This window comes from Alligator sinensis, unplaced genomic scaffold, assembly GCF_000455745.1.
Source record: "Alligator sinensis unplaced genomic scaffold, ASM45574v1 scaffold881_1, whole genome shotgun sequence".
Classification (NCBI taxonomy): Eukaryota; Metazoa; Chordata; order Crocodylia; family Alligatoridae; genus Alligator; species Alligator sinensis.
In genome coordinates, this window is record NW_005842346.1 from 1,008,144 (window position 1) to 1,027,745 (window position 19,602).

Sequence of the window (19,602 nt, forward strand, 5' to 3'; positions counted from 1 at the left end):
TCCCCCAGGTGACCACCGATCTGTAGGTCTCCTACCATGTCATCCCCCGTTGCCAATACCAGGTCCAGTAAGGCATTCCTCCTAGTGGGACCATGTACCTTCTGCATCAGATGGAGGTCCTGTACACAGGATCGGAACCTGCGTGAATGGTGGGACTTTGCTGTCTGCGTCTCCCAGCAGATGTCTGGGTAGTTTAGGTCCCCCATGACTACTGCCTCCCTAGTTTTTATGGTCTCCGAGAGCTGCCTCAGGAGCCCCAAATCTAGTTCTTCCCCTTGGTGTGGGGGTCTGTAGCAGACCCCTACCACCAAAGCCCTTTCTCCTTGACCTCCATGTAACCTAACCCACAATCCTTGTACTTTCTCCTGCTCCGATTCCGTTTTGATAAGGGTCGACGTATATCGCTCATTGACATAGAGCGCCACCCCTCCCCCTCTCTTCCCTGCTCTATCCTTTCTGTACAGCTTGTAACCTTCAATGTGTACCGCCCAGTTGTGGGAAGAATCCCACCAGGTTTCTGTTAGCCCTACTAAGTCGTAGGTGTTTTCAGCAAGCAGGAGTGCTAGTTCACCCTGCTTGCTCCCCATGCTCCTAGCATTAGTGTATAGGCACTTGAGCCCTGCGACTGGTATCTTTGTTGCCCCCCGGCTCTGATGCCCAAAGGGCCCCTTATTGCTTACCTGCTTATTGCTTACCTGTGGTGTACTGCTGGCCGCCCCATGGATTGCAGGTTCCCGATGTTCTCCTTCTTCAGGCTGGACTGTCCTTGTGGGTGCCACATGGTTTGGTGGTCCACGGCTTCCTCCGCCCTCATCTTCCCCTCCCCCTGACGAGCCTAGTTTAAAGCCCACCGGAGGAGATCCGCCAACCTAGAAGAGAACACACGCTTACCTTTGGGGGACAGGTGAAGCTGATCCCAACTGAGCATGTCTCTTGTCGTGATGTGCGGGTCTTTGTCAAGGAAGCCGAGGATGACGGGAAGCTGCCGCTGCTGCCTGGGACCAACCCGTGCCCAGTGCTGGTCCCAGGTGGCAGTGGCAGCCTCCTGTCATCTGGTACAGATCTGGGGACCTGCACCCATGGGAGGAGTCCGGCACAGCCCCACAGCCATTCCGGGATGACAGGAGGCTGCTGCTGCTGCCTGGGGTCAGTGGCAGCATCAGTCTTCTCCAGTGCTGGGTGCGGGCTGCGTCCAGTGTTGGTTCCAGGCGGCAGCAGCAGCCTCCTGTGCAGATCCAGGGGCGCGCACCCCCAGGAGGAGTCCAGCACAGCCCTGCAGCCGTCTTGGGGATGCAGGTCCCCGATCTGTGCACCGGATTGCAGGAGGCTGCTGCTGCCAGCGTCACGAGTTTTCCTTTGAACAGTTTGTGGTGCAGTTTCCAAGAAATCTCTACACCTGTCTCCTTGAAACTTGGCAGGCTTCATGCCCATAGAATGGTCTACCATCCCTGCAATTTTCATCTAAATCAGGCAAGAAATGAGAAAGCTTTAAGTATTTTCATGATTCCCTGTTATAGCCTATGGGCGAAATGTCAAAACGCGTCGAAACAGTGAAACAGTTTCGACAAAACGAAACAGAACAGTGCTTTGAAATGAAACAAAATTACAAAATGAAACACTGTCCCTTCAAAATGGTGAAATGGACACTGAAACAAAAGAATGGTGTTTCTCACAGGCCTAACAGGCAGGAACGAGGTCCTGTGCTTGGGACCTGCTGCCAAATGGAGATCAGCCACAATCTGGCACTTCTGTATTTTTTTATCATTGTTTATTGTCTTTCCCTTTTGTACAGCCTCAACTAACAACTTGCAAATGATTCCTAAATATGGAGCTCTTTGTGTTCATCATTTCCTTTTCTATTGTTTATTTTAGGACATCTTTTCCTTCTAGCTTTCCAAGAGAACCAAGAAAATGTGAATATGTTTTTGATTATTTTATTACAACATCCATACTGTAGTAGTATTATCATCTTATTTACTTTCTGAAAAGTACAGTGGAACATAAAACCACACCTCCAACCCCACAAAAAGTACACCTAGAAAACCATGAAGTGGCAGTATAGAACCAGAAATCCATAAACCCTCAGGTTATCAGGCAAGGATCACATGTGCAACCATGCGTTTTAAGAGCTACGTCAGTAACCTACTTAACTGTTTGTTTCTAGGAGTATTACAACACAACCCTCAGTAAATTAACTAAACCTCTGTTTTGGAGCTGGGATTCAGAGTTACCTTTGGAATGTGCATCTCACTCGGTCAGAATCAGGAGCAAGGTTGCTGAAGTCTGGAGTCCCTGGAGTTCATGGGAGACTGTACTGGGTAAGCAAAGCCGTACTTCAAAAGATTTACTAATTTAATGCTGTGTTTAAATTTGCTAATGGAAAGCCATAAACAATGGAGTCAGTATCTGGAAAAGCTATACAATATCAACAGCATATTTTGGAACATACCACTGAGACTTGCTGAACATTTTCATGTAATCCCTAAGGAAAATTATAGAACTTTCAAATATAGTATCATCTCCTTATAAAAGTGTAGGCTGTGAATTAAAAACAATAGACATAATATTACTATATCAAAGTGCAGAGGACAGATAGCTTATTGGTTAGAACAGGGAATCCTAGGAATCTGCTCTGGACTTCTTTTTCTGGCTCTGTCACTGATATGCTACTTGGCTTTGGGCAGGTTGTTTCTTCTTATACCTTGCTTTAGCCAGTTGTAAAGTGGATAAATTAAAGCTTGCCTGCCTTATTGGAGTTTGTTGGGACTGGATATATTTTATATAGTGCTTTAAGGTACAAAGATGAAAGCTGCTGTACAATTGCAAAGTATAAAAGAGAAGAATGCCTACTTACTAATACAGATCCTTTCACAATAGTTTATTGCCAGAGATCCTGGTTTTATGTTTAAAAATCCCAAATTCTCTGATTTAAAAACCCCCAAATCCACGGTTTTCCATGATTAAAATGAAACACCGCTACATGTATAGATATCAGTTGAACACCATGTTTTATTGATATATTTACAATTTTAAAGCGGTTTGGATGACTACCAGTGCCTCAGTCATTATAATAAAATACATTTTAAATATCTATATATTTTGGTGTTTGATTTTGTTTTTTTTTACCATGGAAAATCAGAGTTCCCTCTGCCCCTTTAGCTCACCAGGACGCAGGTCCAGATGCTGCTGTTTCTCCCACTGCTTTGTGGTGCTGAGCAGCCCTGATATGCTGGTTCCCTATTCCTGCCCATGCCATTGCCTCTCACTCCCAAGCGACAGGCCCCCCAGCTCTGCTGTTGCCACTCACTCCTGACCCACAGTCCCTTTTCCCCCCAGCCCTGCTAGAGCGCCTGGATCCCCTTGGCATCCTCTAGCTGCCTGCAGCATGGCTCAACCAGAGTTGTGCTCCCTTTCCGTGCCCCAGCCCCAACCCCAACCCCAACCCCAGCCCCAGCCAGCAGCACTGTGCAATGTATGGTGCCCCAGCCAGTGTCTGTGCCATGAAGCTCCTTGCCACCTCCAAAGGCGCCCCCCTCTTCCACTGGTGCAAAGCTGGGTTTACCAGCAGCACCAAGTGCTGCCTCAACCCTCCTGCCCCACTGCAGCCCTAGCACCTAGACTCCTTCCCCCAGTGCTGCCCGTCACCTGCCTTATGCCCCTACCCATGCCTTCCATGTACACACACACATTCATACCCCACCCTCACAGCCCCCCAGACAGTCCCCAAGCTCTGGCTCTCCAAACCCATATGCCCCCCCCCCCCCCAATAGACTTACCTGTATCCAGCTGCCAGGGCTACTCCCACCACACCACCTGGCTGTATGTTGGCCACGACCATGTGAGCATGCCCCCTGCCTCCAATTGCCCTCTCCCTGCTCCCACAGCTCCAAGCAGACCCTTGCAGGCTGGAAGGCTGCTAACCTGGAAGGGGAAACCCATGATTTCCTACAGTTTTCTCCTTTAAAAGAGAAAATCTGCATTTTTCCTCAGCAAATGGAAAACCCGGATCCCTGTTCATCACCATCAGATGAACTATTGATCTCATAGAACTGAAATGGAAAACAGATCTGGATATGGAATTCCCCCATAGGGGGCTTAGTCTTGCAAACTTTATGCACATCATTTAGGACAACAGAATTATGACATCAATAACTGGAGTCACATTTTAAAGGAATTTTTACTCTGTTTAATATCTGTCCAGAAGAACCACTCACTTGTAGTCTGGGGCTCCAGGTTTCTCTGTCTTCTGCCTTTTCTTCAGCTGTTGGGGTATGGGACCTGGAGAGAGGCAGACAATGGCGGTTGCAGCTCAGCTCCAGGCACCAGCCCTGTAAAGCCTCCCTTTCTTTTGGCAGAGTTGGGCCAGTTCCAGCTCTGGACTGACCCTGCATGCCCATCTGATTTGGCATGCCATGTCCAAGGCCATGCAGCATGTTGTGGCCAGGGCCACATAATGGGTCTAACCTGATGCACTGGGTCCAGCTCTCTATCCATAAAGAAAACCCCCAGCAAAAGCTAAGATCTGGCAATTTCTGTGAGGTATCTGGAGTCTAAAAAGGCTGAGAACCACTCTTTTACATTGTGCAAACAGAGCACGACATCCAACCTGGTGGAATAAATGTTTTTGATATACAATGCATGTCCTTCCTTTTTCCCTGCTTGGCCTATTTGAACAAACTATAATTTTCTTAGAACAGTTGTGGGAGCAATAAGACTAGCATGTGAGTGCAGGAGTCAGCCACATCCTGTAGATAAACTCCCATAATTAATTTCTGTTGTTAACACTCAAACTCTTACCTATGACTACATGTAATTATTTGTGCGTAGTGATTGTTCCATCCCGAACAACTGTTGGTTTTCAGTCCAAATCAGATAGAGCCATGATTCTCAATCTTTTTAGACTCAAGACACCCCATGGAAAATGCCAACTCTTTGCTTCACTCCTTTTTTGACTACAAAAAATACTACAGAAATTCTTCTATTGCAAAGAATTTAGAAAGATCACAGCAGATAAGAATGGTTTTAAAACTATAGATTCCTATTTGAAATCTCTGGATTTATTTTATAAATCTTGTTTACACACCTAAGAGTACTAGCATTGTGTGGCACCCTGCAGCATCACTGAAAGGAGATCAAGGCATCCTGATTGAGAATCATTGAGATAGCAGGTAACCTGGAATATGGTGGAACACCCATCTCCTTTCCTAATGCACATAGTCTGTCATGATGGATTAGACAGAGTGAACAGATAAGTCAGTTTCTGTGGCTAGAAGTCATTCTAGCAGAGCTCAGTAGACCACTTAGGTCATCCACTGCAGCCAACTTCATCTCCACTTGTCTTGACTCTGTTTTGCTGCTGGACCTTGATGAAAGATACCAAGAAGATGTGGCCAAGTCAGCACAAATCCATTTCACACCCAAATGCATTTTGTTTCATTTCACCATACATCCTCAATATTCTTCTAAAGTTGTGATGAAGTAGCTGCACAGCAGGTGTGGACAAACTGTGAACTGTAACTGCAATCCTACACATGGGGAGATCATTGCATAATGAATTGGTCCAACAAATAAGTGATGGAGTTCAGGATGACTGAGTAGTCCTTTTTAGGACCACAGGCATACCTCCTTAGTCTGAGGACAGGTCTGGAAAAAGTGCCCTAAACATTTCTGCTTCACACTTGCAGCAGAGTTGTCCCTGTGTAGCAGTTAAAATAATGAATTGTGTCTGTCAGAGCACTGCAGTGTGGAACACAGAGAGATCTGTGGACAGGGATATTTCCCATCTGCCAGAACTGCACTGACTGGCAAAGAATTAGACAGGTGCAGAATCCACAATGCAGCACTCAGTGAAACTTGTTTTGCAGACAAAAGTCAGTTTAGGGAGTCTGAAACAGGCTTCATCTTCCCTTGGAGTTGTTGCTGCATGGGAAATATTAGAGAAATTCAGCAAGTAGCAGTAGATATTGCCAGAAGAGAAGGCCTATGGAAGCTTCTATCTAGATGGTTTGGCCCAACAAAATCACTGTAATACTTGCACAATTACATGATGGGGTCATGCCAAGATTGATGGAAGGTAGAAATATCTCCAATCCATTTTCAGTAAAACAATGTAAAAGCGTGGTTCTCAGCCTTTTTAGACTCCAGATACCTCTCAGAAATTGCCAGCTCTTAGCTTTTGCTTGGTTTTTTTTTAACGATGGAGAAATAAGTCTTTTATTGCAAAAAACTCAAAAAACTCCCCAACTACAACAGAGCAGAATGAGGTGTCTGTGAGGTAGAATTCTGACCGCTTTACTATCTGCCTGATGACAACCTACTGTAGAGCATTCCCATCCAGATTGTGAGAGAAATCACCTCGGATGGTAATACAGAATCCGAATATTGAACTCCCCCAGTAATAGGGTGACCTTATGGAACAGTGTAAAGTCCTGGACACTGTTGCTCCCCTTTTCCCCCCTGCCCCCCACAAGCATGCAAGTCAGCAACACTGCTGCAGGCAGAGGCAACACTGCTGCAGGCAGAGGCAGGGGCTGGACAGCGTGGTCCAGCTCTGGTATTACTATTCAGGCAGATAAGGGAGTCAATGGCCTGTTAGTGACCCATTATTTTTTACTTCACAGGTGTTAACAATCATCTCCCCTTTTAATGGTCATTCCACTAATCAAGCTAACCTATTTTAGGGCAATTTTGCTGTCTGCTAGGGCTTCCTATTTCACAGCTCCTGCCACTCCACCTCCCCACCCCATGCCTGCACCCTATGTCTGGGATGCTCATTTTAATTTTCATTAAAATTAATTGGCCTCTGAAATCCGAGACTGTCCCAGCAAAACTACGGTCACCATACTCAACAAGCAAATATGCCAGACAGAAATGCTATTGTTACAGAGGAACAACAAAGATAGTCTGGCCGTGTAATTAAAATGTTTAGAACTGACTTACCAAGAAACTCCTTTATGGAGAATGCTGCTCTGGGATACTCCCATGGTGGGCTACAGAAAAGACAGGAGGATTCCTTAAAAACAATCTTAAATCAATCCAGCATCAATGTTCAAAGCTTACAACTAAGGGCATTTGTACACGAGCTACAGTGTATGTATAAGTGGTGAAATGTGCATCAGTGCTGAGAAAATGGTGGCAGCGTGCTTTTGAACTAAAACACCTTCAAGGTGTTTTGAGGGCAGGGCTTAAGGTGTTTTAGTTTAAAAGCACACTGCTGCCATTTTCTGTGCACTGATGCACATTTCACTGCTTACACAACTGCATGCGATGCAGCGTAGCGTGCACCAGCTCACATGCAGATCTGCAGATCTCCTGCGCGTCACAGGGCAAAAAGGTGGTATGTGTATAAATGCCCTAAAAACCCACAAAGAGAAGACATGGTGCAAAATGGTCCACAATGGCACTGTTGACTTTGAGATCCAACACATCCTGGATGCAGAGCACAAGCACTTAAAACAGAAGGTTTTTTTAAATATTCTAGGCAAAAATCAGACTTACCAGCCATCAAAGAGCCAATCATTGGCTGCCTCAGCTACAGTATTAAATGCAGTTTTCTTTGACTAGGAAGGACAACATCCATATGTTTCAAGTAATATTTCAGTCCATCAGTCTCACAGGGTTTCTATGTTACTGCTTAAGTCATAGCTTTGTCTGTTTTTTCTAGTTCCTTCTGTTTATTTCCCATATTTCTAGCATTAGTGTTTGGCTTACATGAAGGTCTTGGGAATCTGGTTGCAAGAAAGACTTTTAGTTTCAAAGTAAAGCAGGGGCAGGCAATTATTTCAGGTGGAGGGCTGTTGAATGAGGTTTGGTGTGCATTCGAGGGCAGCATGAGTAGCCTCATGCCTTGACAATTGCCCTTCCCCTTGTTGCCATCTTGGGACTGGAAGTCCCATCCCTAACCCATGACTTTTGCCGCCAGAAGTCCCTCCCCTTGCCCCCCAGAAATATTTCTGGGGGTGGGTGAGGTTGTCATCTTAGAACCAGAAAAAAACCAAATCATACACTACAAGATAAACACCTATAACATATTTTAATGTTATTATAAAAAATATTTTTATCATAATTTGTGTTTGCATACTGTATATAGAGGTGAAATAAATTCTTAGTCTTTATATTGTGTGGGGGGTGTGGTTGGGGGTGTGCATGTGTATATGGTGGTGTGTGGTGTGTGTGTTGGTATGGTGGGGTGTGGGATGTGTGGGGTATGTATGTGTGTGTGTGCATATGGTGGGGTGTGGGGGTGTGTGTGTATGGTGGTGTGTGGTGTGTATGTGTATAGTGGAGTGGGGGTGTGTATGGTGCAGCAGGGGATGGTTGTGTGTGTATGGTGGGGCTTGGGAGATTTGTGTGTGTACGATGAAGCATGGGGGTGTGGTGGTGTTTGGGTGTATGGTGGGGTGTGGGTGGGGTGTGTGTTTATGATGGGGTGCGAGGGTATGTGTGTGTGGTGGGGTGTGAGGGTATTGTGTGTGGTAGGGTGCGGGGGGTAATGTGTGTGGCGGGGTGTATGTGTGTATGGAGGGCTGTGGGGACTACGTGTACGGTGCTGTGCGTGTGTATAGTGTGGGGTGCATGTGTGTGTGTGGTGGGGTGTGTGTGTATGGTGGGGTGTGAGTGTGTGTAGGGGGCATAGGGTATGTTGGGGGCCGTGTATATGTGGGGGTTGTGGGGACAGGGTGTGTGTGTTTGTGGGGTGTGAGGGAGGGTGGGGGGGTGTGGGGACCTCTCCCCACACTGCCTCTATGGCGCCGCAGCAGGTGGGGTGCTTGGGGTGCTGGTGCCTAGCTCTGGCACAGGTCCTGCCAGGTTGTCTCTATTGCTGGCATTCCCTGCACTCGGGCAGCACGGGAGGGAAGCCCCAGGCACTGGAGCCGCTGCCTTCCCCACCCCAGTTGGCTCCAGTGCCTGGGGCTTCTCTCCTGTGCTGTGCCAGTGTGGGGAGCACTGGTGATAGAGATAGCCCAGTGGGGGCTGTGCTCCTTGCCACAATGAGCAGTGCTGGCCAGAGCCAGGCACCAGCGCCAAGCACGAGCACCCAGAGTGCCCCCACCTACTGCTGCTGCTGCTGCTCCCTGCCGTGGCTGCACCCCATGGTGGGGAGTGTAGGGGGTTCCTGCCATCCCTCCCCCCCCGCCTTCCCTAACACCCACACGCTGCCCACCTGAGATTCTGCTACCGCCACCCCTCTGGGCGCAGACTCTGTGCCCCCGCACCCTCCAATGCCCTACCTGCTGCTCGGAGCAAGCAGGATGCCGGGGAAGCCTGCAGCAGTGACAGCCCCACCTGGAAACTGCTGCTGGCCAGGTCGGGCTGTTCTACCCACGAGAGTGGTAGTGAAGTGCAATAGGGCACGTTGGGAGGTGTGCTGTGCATGGGTGCCTTGCTTCCACCTTTGTGGGTAGAAGGGCTGGTTGGGGTGCAATTTTTTGGTGGCCTTCACAGGCTGACAAAAGTGCCTGGCAGGCTGCATTTGGCCCATGGGCTGTATTTTGCTCACCCCTGAAGTAAAGGTTCCTACTAAAGGAAAGCAATCATTTATATGCTGTATTAGTTCATCACAAAGATCATGTGCTATAAAATGTTTTATTTTATGGGAACATTTTGATACTATTAATCCATATTATACTAAATCATGTATATAAAATATGTTCAATTTTCATTTCAGTAAAATTGTGCATTTTATTCCTGTCCATAATACAGGTAACTTGTACAACTCTAGGATCATTAATTTCTGAAGATAATGTTAGCCTTGCTTTGTGGCATATTAATAATGTCCTTAGTCGTGCTGATACAGCATGACTGTAAGTCACATTATTTCCACTGAAGGTTGATTTGTTCTTTTTGGCTAGGTTCATTGTCAAAAAAATCATAGATTCTGCTTACTCTTTTGAAATGTCATTCCGAACGTTAACAATTTTTGCTTGTGCTACAGCTTCATCAGTTTTAAGAATACGGGGTATAAACCAGTCACCTAGGATTTTTGCTTAATCAGGCACTAATGTACAGGTAAACCCATACTGATTAAGAATCAGAAGTTACTGATGTTTGTATTTCACACTATAGCAAGATTTCTCCAGTGCAAATTGATTATTTTTGACTGTATTTATGAAATGCAATGTCAAGAGATGGAAGGCTCACCAAATCTGAGGTGGTAGAAGTTTTTTACTGTAAGGTTGCTGGAGTAGAGAGGTACGAAGCTTGAGGAGGAACAGGATTCACCCCATAACTTTGCATCTCATTTTAAAAAACTGTAACTTTAATTTATCATTCAGATATTTTATCTTTTTAAATTTACTTTGGTAGGAAGAAGGGGTAAGTGTGAAGCTGGGGATTTAAACTACTGGATCCAAATATGGGTTTTTAGAGTGTTGATACAATTTTATAACCTCAACTGCAGTTTATCAAGACATTAGGAGCAAGAGAACTATTTATATAAATTTGTGATGAATGCCTGCAAACTGTATTATTAATAACACAGGAAGAGAAGAACAACTGTGTATTGAAATAAAACCGCAGAGAACAACTTTCCAAGATTACAGGAGATTGTCCACTAGAACAGCATGTTTTTGAGTGAACTACAATTATTTTTAAAAACTATAAATGTGTTTCAGAAGAAAAATGTGCTAAACACTGAACTCTCTGCCCTGATTTGGATAAGCAAAGTTCCTGCATGGTTATAGATGTCAGAGTTAGTGTCATACGTAGCAGAAGCAGCACAGAGCCTTGAACATGGAGTTTGGCAAACAAAAAGGCTTTCAAAGTCACTTTTTAATCATAGAATCATAGGGTTGGAAGAGACCGCAAGGATATGGTTTAACTCCCTGCCCAAAGGCAGGAATTGTACTCGTAAATCATTCCTGGTTAGTGCAAAAAATTCTCTGTCTCATTAGATTCAAGCTATGAGGAATTCAGTGGCAGGGATCAGTTGACAACACCAGTTCCTGGCCATTCAGAACTAAATATTCATACCTACCAACTCAGTTCACTTCTAAAATACCACATGCAAAGTCTGCATTAGATGCCTCATTAAAATTAATAGGAATCTTGAAACTGATCTAATTGGATTCTTGCCCAGGCCCTCATGAATGAAATTCAACCCAGTGCAAAGGCTGAAATCTTAAGGGTATAAACAGGACTTAGGTAGTGCTTAGATCTCATTCCCATTTCTGAATGGGGGAAAATATCACTAGAGATTCTGCAAATGGACATTTGCATGTGGACTATAGGTAGGCAATTAGTAAATATGTATTTACGGCCCCTTGCCCAGGTTAGACTTAAGACGTGATTAACCAGTTAATCAGATCTTAAGCTGTTACCTGGCCACACATTCATGCAATTAATAGCATAATAAAACAAAGAATACGCTACCAAGTTATTGCACAAAATGTGTGTAGTGGCTGGTTCCTATCATGCTATTAGTTGCATGTGTGGCCAGGCTGGGGCTCCCAGCTGTAGAGTGTACTTCTGCAGCTGAAAACCCAGATCAGTTTATGGGGCTCCCAGTCCAGGAGGTGCATGGTGAGTCTCTGTGTCTGGAAGCCCCATCAGCTGACAGGGCTTCAGCTGCCAGAGCTTGCTACTTGCTGGTGCAGGGAGAGCCAAGGATCATAAACCCAACCTCCCCCTGCACAAGCAATAAGATGTGAGTGGATTGGATCTGATGTTAGATCCCACAGTCACACCTCCTGCCATGCATGTGTGCACTCGTGGGGATTCTGCATCAGATCCCATTGCGCATCTGCCAGGGGCATGAATGCCCAGTTTGTATTTAGAGTTGCAGGTGCCTGAAGTGCCCTTTTGAGAACATTGCCTTTAGTGCTTTCCCTGTTTCAAGGAGTAACTTGTTCAAAACTCTCTCACTGCATAAAGGAAGAACCTTCAAATTAAATGGTTTATTCTATTGTGTCTTGCAGGCCTAGATACTTCAGATGCTGACAAACCACTCATCTTTCCAGAAGACAAAGTTGTACAGGAAGGATCCAATTTTACTTTTTGTTGCATTGGAGGCAAAAATCAAAAGGTTGAGAAAATAATAATCAACACTAGCTCCCTGGTCTCAACCCCAAAACGAACCATCGTGAGGACTATAAATGAGGTGTCACTTGGAGCAGCAGGTGGTCAGGCAATCTCATGTACTTTCAATGGTAGTGGATACAAAAAATACACTGGAACACTTCTCCATGTGGGCAGTAAGTGAATGCTTTGCTTTGGTCCCTTTTTCTGTTGCTGCTAATAGGTGAGAGACTAAATAAGTGCTTGTAAAGTGCAAGGGCTAGACCAGGGGCAGGCAGGTATTTCAGTGGAGGGCTGCTTAACAAGGTTTGGTGAGCTGTTGAGGTCCACAGGTGCCCCTAGTTGCCACCTTGAGACTGGAAGTCCCACCCCTAGCCCCTAACCTTTGCCACTGGAAGTCCCTCCCCTTGCCCCCTGGAAGTACTTCTTTTGGGTGGGGGGGGTTGCCATCTTAGAACAAAAAAACCCCAAATCATACACTAAAAGTCAAACACTTACTATAACATATTTTGATTTTCTCATAAAATATGTTATCATAATTTGTGTTTGCATAGTGTATATAGAGGTGATTGTATAATAGCTCAAAAATAAATTCTTAGTCTCGTGTAGTGTGTGTGTGTGTGGTGGGGGTGCGTTCATGGTAGGGGGTGTGTATGGCGGGGTGTGTGTGTGGGGAGGTGGGGCATGTGGGGGAAGTCTGTAAGGGGGTGTGGCTGTGTGTGGGGGGCATAGGGTGTGTTGAGGGGTTGTGTGGCATTTGTGGGATGTGGGTGTTTGGCTGTGGAACACACTATCCTCTCCTGCAGTCAACACAGGCAACACTGCAGAGTGTGTGTGTATCTGTGGGGCATTTGTGGGGTGTGAGGGAGGAAGGGTGTGGGGACCCCCCACACTCCTTCCATGGCACAGCAGCAGGTGGGGGGGTGCTTGGGGCGCTGGTGGCTGGCCCTGGCCCATTCTGCCCATCGCAGCGAGGAGCACAGCCCCCACTGGGCAGTCTCTATCTCTGGCACTCCCTGCACTTGTGTGGCATGAGAGGGAAGCCCCAGGTACTGGAGCCAGCTGCCTTCCCCGCTTCAGTGCCTGGTGCTTCCCTCCTGTGCTGCACGAGTGCACCGCCGGTGAGACAGATAGCCTGGTGGGGACTGACCATCCTCCCTTACACCCACACCCTGCCCAACTGAGCTTCACGCTGCCACTGCCCCCCCGGGGGCAGGCTTCACACTGCCGCCAGCCCCAGCCCCACGCTTCACACTCCCACTCAGCTGCAGCCCTGCCTCCATCCCCTGCTTCCCTATCTGGTGCTTGGAGGGAGCAGGATGCCAGGGAAGCCTGCAGCAGCAACCCTACCTGGCGCTCGCGGGGCTGGGCCCTTCCGCCCATGAGGATGGGAGCGAGGTGTAATAGGGTACATTGTGGCTGGGTGTAGACGTATTTTGTCCGCCCTTGGGCTAGACCCTCACCCATTATAAATCTGTTTTGCTCTGTTAGGTTTGATCTAGCTCTGCTTATTTTCATCAGATACAGATTTTGCCCCAAATATTTGCATTTAATTCCAGAAAAGAAAGATTTATTTTCAGAGGTTAAAGCACTAGGGTTATTTAACCTGGAGAAGACTGAGAGGGGATTTATTAACAGGCTTCAAATACCTGAAGGAGGATTACAGAGAGGATGGAAATGAGGTTTTCTCAGTGGCTGTAGGGGACAGAACTAGGAGTAATGGACTCAAGCTGCAGCAGTAGAAATTTAGGCTAGAAATTAAGAGGAAATTTCTGACTATAAGGGTGGTCATGCATTGGGAAAGGCTACCTAGAGAAGTTGTGGAATCTTCATCCTTGAAAGCTTTCAAAAGCAGGTTAGACAGACACTTGGCTGGGATGATTTAGTCCAGGGATGACCCTGTGTTGAGCAGGAGGCTGAACTAGATGACCTCATGAAGTCACTTCTAGCCCTACTTTTTTATGATCTTAAATATATTGATAATTATCAGGTTTACCCTAAATGGTTAGTAGGTTTACACGAAAATGTTTAAGAGTTTTATGGAGTAATAATTCTAGGACATCATAATAAATGCAGGCAGTTAAGAGTTTAACTTAATTGTCTGAATGTGCATAATCAAAAATAAAACACAACTTTTTCCCCTCCTCAAAACACATGATCTTTTAGAAGAATATTTAAATAATTTTACCTCACCATAATCCAAATATTTTGATTGTCTTTGTGACTATAGTTATAGTTGGTCTGCTTTCCTCTCTGACAGTGGTCAGCAAGGCTTTTCAGCAGAGGGCCAGATCAACCTAGCCCAGGTTGGAGGCAGGCCATCGTGCAATGCAAGTGGCTATAGGGGGTGGCTTTGCCCACGCCATGCATTCAGGCAGCCAGCCAGATTAGAAGCTTCACTGGCCAGATCCAATGGCTCTACAGTAAATCCACCCTGTAGGCTATATGTTGCCAAGCCCTGCTCAATGATGCAGTTCTTTCCTAAGTACAGTAGAGATGATAATGCCTATAATAGACCAGTTTCATACATGTTAATGATTCCTAGTGTATGAACTAAAAGTAAAATGGTCTTGTGGGGGTCATGATACTTGTCTTGTTGATCTTTTTGTTCAATGACAAGGACTACCTGATGAACCTAAAAACATTTCCTGTGAAACCCGAGACATGAAAACAGCAAAATGCACTTGGAATTCAGGAAACAATGTCTATATCTCTGGGAAATATTTAGCACAATACAAGTTGTTTGACTGGCAAGTATTCTCAGTGGATCACATTAATTCTATGGTTTGTGTTGTACAGCAGCGTTTCTCAACCTGTGAAATATATGAAAGGGTTGTGAACAAACTTTAAAAATGGATCAACAAACTTTAAAAATAGATTCTCTTTTAAAGGAGAAAAGCATGGGAAACTTTGACTTTTCCCTTGTAGGCTGTCAGAGTTCCAGCCTGCAAGGGGTTGTTTCGGGGCCCCATACCCCACCATTACCCCCCTGCCCCACACACTGGAGGGCTGGGGCCTGGGGGTAGTGAGTTGGGAGTGAGGAGCATTGGGTCGGGACTGGAAATTGATGTTTACATATAGGTCCTGGTAGAAAAAATGTTGAGAACCACTGTTGTACAGTATGCCAGACTAATCCTTTCTGGCCTTAAAATCTATGAAAGTGTTTCTATCTACAAGCCGTAATCAGTGGCATGTCCCTTCTCAGGTCATTAACTAATCTACTTACTAAGAGTTTAATAGAAAAGAACTTTGGGGCCCCCTGCTCTTAGCCCTTTGCTGTTCTGAACAATGACAGTCCAATCCTACTTTTTGTGTTCTCTTTCAGACAGTTTCTAATCTACCTTAGGACCCCTGACTACCTCATTTGTTTGTGAAAGCCTTTGACAAAAGAATATTTTGAAAGTCTAAGTTGATCATAAATATGTTTTCCTTTTTTCACTATTTAGTGAGTAGATATGACTGGGTAGGTCATTTCTTCCCTGCCATTTTGTGGTAGTGGTCAGGGAAAGCTGGGCAGGGTTGCCAGCACAAGACAGATGTCTTTTTACTGACAATCTGTTGGTTTTTTTTTTACTAACAACCAAACTTTTCTTCCTGACTTATGTTTTACAGAATGTAAATGAGAGCCTTCTGCCAGGCCCTGGGTAAAGAGCCTGATTCAAATTTAGGGTAACACAACCATAGTAAAAAGGTTTGGTTGTCAGTAAGAAATTTGCAGATAATCAGTAAAACAAAAAACTCCCAGTTCTTGGGTTGGCAGCCTTGCTTGACCGCAGCAATGGTTTTACATCAGATTGCCTTCACCCCAGCGGTCCCCTAACTCACCCCCACACCCTGATTTTCCCAACTGCATCCTGTACCATGCCTTCCCCCTCGCATTGCCCCCCATGAGCCTGCCTCCCACTCCTGGCATGGATCTCGAGAGGAGGACTACTGTCTGCCTTTGGGAGGTGAGCAGTGTTATAGGCAGGGACCAGCAGCACATGGCTGGTGGGGGAGGAGGCTACAGGCTACAAAACCCTGAGAAAATGCTTCCTGAGGGGTGCCATGTTCCAACTCAGACACCAGATGGTGCTGTTCTGCTCTGTCTATCCTTTAGTATCCAGCCTTGTTCAAAGGTAGAAATTCAGTCAAGCTCTGGTTGCTTCGTGTTTTTATGAATGGCTGATTTTTTTTTTGTTTGGTTTTATTTTACAGATTTTATAGACAGGAGTTTTTAGGCTTGTTTTGTATGGTCTGTTCATAAATTTATGGACCGTATAGCTCCTTTCTGAATGAACCTATACTCACTTTCTTGCTTCTAGTTCTAGATTAGGCATTTCTTGGTCCTCAAATCAGCTTTGTTTAGGCAGAGCACATTGACTTGTGTGCTCACAGCTACATACATACATTTCTTGGGTAGTTTTGGAAAGTACCGGTGTTCTACAACCCAAATATGAACACTTATGGATATGAACAACTTTATATACATGAGAGTGATTCTATTGAATTCAGTTAATTTAGAACTCTACATATAATTTAGTCTCACTACTAAAATGCTAATGATATGGAAGATGCATGTGAGAAGTTACTGAACTATTTAGAAATAGACTTTGGAATTGAACTGATTAGAATAAATAACATTTCCTTGGAAGTTCATGCATTAGCCACTGACAGCAAGAACATAGGGATTTATTGCAATTCTTCACCCACACAGTTTCCCTGCAAGGTACTAAGTGAAATGATAGTGAACCCAAGAAATGAGATAGAAATATCACATCACCAAGACAGCCTTTTACTAGGTGAGCATACCTAGAGGCAAGCCGCTGCTGTTGAGCTTTTGAAAATAAAGAAAAACACTTTCAAATGTAATAATTTCATGAACACCTTCTCCATATCACACTTTTATAGAAATACTGTGAACAAAAGTAAATTTCTTTGGTATCTGTTGCTAGCAATAGTTGACATACATACTGTAATTGCATTTTTACTTAAATCTGAATTTTGTTCTAAGTTCTGTTGGACATTTCTGAATCCATTATTGCAGATCAACTTCATTTGTGATTCTAAACTAAAGGGGAAAAAAACCCCTCTCTCCTCTTCTTTTAAAGGTTTTCCCAAAAAACCCTTTGCTCTGAAATACAAGTATCTCGTTCCGAGGAGTGGTGTGTTTGTTCCTGGGATATACACCAGCAGATGACATACAACTTCACTCTGACTGCTGAAAACAAATTAGGAAAGAAAAGTGTAAATTTTAACTTTGATGTAGCTCACAGAGGTAAGGGATTTTCCACTCCTTTGCTGATTTTATGAAGCAGCTTTGGTTAGGCCCCATATCACTACCAGCTACCTCATCTGTTTCTCTAATGACATGAGTGTATTATCTCAACAGTCACAGGTTTGAAAATAGAAATCTCTCTGCTTTCTCACTGCCCCTTCAGGTTCAGGTTTTCAGCTGTTGTCAGTGGTAAAACTTTTCTCACAGCTTGGTACTCAGATCAGATTGGTGATTCTCAGGGTGTCAGGACACCTTGGGGTGCTGCAAGATTCTTTGAAGGGTGGCTCCCCAAGGTAAGCGAGGATAAGTCACCTGTGAAGGGGCAAGCTGATCAGCACAGGCTTGGGCCTCCTCCCTGCCTGACTGTTCCCCTGCCTCCACTGCCTAGTCCCTCTGCAAGATGGTAAACCCTGTAATAAGTTAGTTTCTGAAAAGGGTGCTGCTCAATTCATAGACAATAAAAGATTTCACTCACAAATCCTTGCTTCTCATATATTTCCTGGACCATCCTGGTGACAGCATCAGTCAAGCACTACAAGTACCACATGGTGCAGCCATGCCCACCCCAGCCACCGGGGGCACACGCCGTTCATGGCTCAGTGAAGAGATTTTGCCATTTGTTAAGAGAGTCTCAGAAACTAACACATCTGTTTTTTTGCCAGTTTACCCCTTCCAGCCCTCTGACTTGTGGGAAGAATATGTAAGTGCCTCAAAAGTGAAATTATATTGGACTATGGAACCAAGGGACAAGGCAATTGAGCTAATTTGTCAGATTGAAGATAACCATCCTGATGGGAAAGTGGAATGGGTAAGAAATTCAGTCTAGACAATTCAGCTCTTGTGTTTTTGAAGTTGGATTATAATCTATTTGCATGTGTGTAGGGGAGGAGGGGGTAGCTAATGTTTTTTAAAACATTCTTATGGCCAAGAAGCATCTGTGGCCTTCCTGTGCAGTGTTGCTGATAACTGAGGATTCTCTACAATCAAGTAATTGCTCTAATTGTTATTTGGGCTGCCCTGTGGCTGGCAGTACCTGATTATGCTAGGTGCTTTGCATATGCACTGTGTCCTCTGCTGGTCTGATTGTTAAATCTGCTGAAATATAGGTGACTGGTAGGGAGTACATGGGGGTGCATGTGTCCACCCGACAGGGCCGGTACCCCCCCCGACGGCCGACACTGATACTGTCGGTAGGGCAGGTGCCCCCCCCCCCGAGAGGGCCGCTCCCATCGGCAGCTTCTGCGGGTGCACCCCCAGATTCAGGAGGCACCAGTCACTCGTGAAATATATAAGCAATTGTTACTTTCTGTTAGCAAGAGGGCATATAAATAGGCCCAACAACATTTGATTTTTATCGATAAACAACGACCTCGCCCCACACTTACAGACTGATGGAAAAATATTTCTGTTGGTAATCATCAAAAGAAGAGGCAAGAAAAAAAAATCTGGGACAAGGGTTAGGAAATCCAGGGCGAGGGTGCCATGCGCACACACAGTGATGTTGACTAAGGCTCCCCACTGCAGGACCCACATGAAGGGTGGGCAAAGGCCAGGGCTGTGCCCCAGCAGTGGAAAGAGCTCTGGCTCCCAGCCAGCCCCACGGGGTGGGGGGGAGGCAACAGGACCCGGGCTGCTTCTCTGGGTCTGGCTCCAGGCTGGCAGAGGATGAGCAGGACCCAGGGTGGGCACAAAGGGGAAACTCACCCACTGCAGTGGGGGCTCAGTGGAAGGAGGCAGGGGAAGGACATCACCTGGTCAGGGGCTGCTCCGGTGCCAGCTGCACCTGTGGCCATGTTACCGTGGACGCACGCACGCACGCACGCACGCACGCACGCACGCACGCACGCACGCACGCACGCACGCAGAGCTGTTGCTGGTAGCACCAGGTTCCTGGCTGCCAACAGCCCTGCACCTCCATCCCCCACTCCCAATACAGCTTACTAGTACGGCCTCCAGCTTTTGCAGCAGCTGTCCAAGCAGCTGGGGCTCTCCCCTCCCACTTTAAAAATGTAAATCAATAAAAATTAAAATAAATGCTTAAAAATAACCATCTATTTTAGCCATTGAAACAAACAAAAAAAAAATCAAATTCTGCCAAGCCTACATATAAGTTCCAATTTTAATAGTAAAAGTCTCTGTTTAAAATCAGATGGCAGAGGCCTGTGTTAAAGAAGTAGAATGCCTTGAGTAACAGTCCTGGTGATTGCTATGTTTATGCAGAGTAGGATATGACCACAACCTCTTTGGATTCTAGAAGCAAGAGAAGAATACCATTTTCTAGCCTTCCCATCCTCCACTGGCCACATGGCTGGAAGAGGCAGGTTTTGGTA

At 45.6% G+C, this 19,602-nt stretch overlaps 1 protein-coding gene across 2 annotated transcripts in view; it reads left to right on the top strand.

Moving 5' to 3' along the window:
- OSMR (oncostatin M receptor) overlaps positions 1-19,602 on the top strand; it is a 66,420-nt gene that overhangs the window by 28,134 nt on the left and 18,684 nt on the right. For both annotated transcript variants that reach the window (XR_003095314.1, XM_025210397.1), the window contains exons 4-8: positions 2,165-2,318; positions 11,916-12,191; positions 14,636-14,765; positions 17,106-17,272; positions 17,935-18,080. Coding sequence is in view for 1 of the 2 variants with exons in the window: in XM_025210397.1 (XP_025066182.1) it covers positions 2,165-2,318; positions 11,916-12,191; positions 14,636-14,765; positions 17,106-17,272; positions 17,935-18,080 (873 nt within the window). In the remaining variant the exon portion in view is untranslated. The remainder of the gene's footprint in view (positions 1-2,164; positions 2,319-11,915; positions 12,192-14,635; positions 14,766-17,105; positions 17,273-17,934; positions 18,081-19,602) is intronic.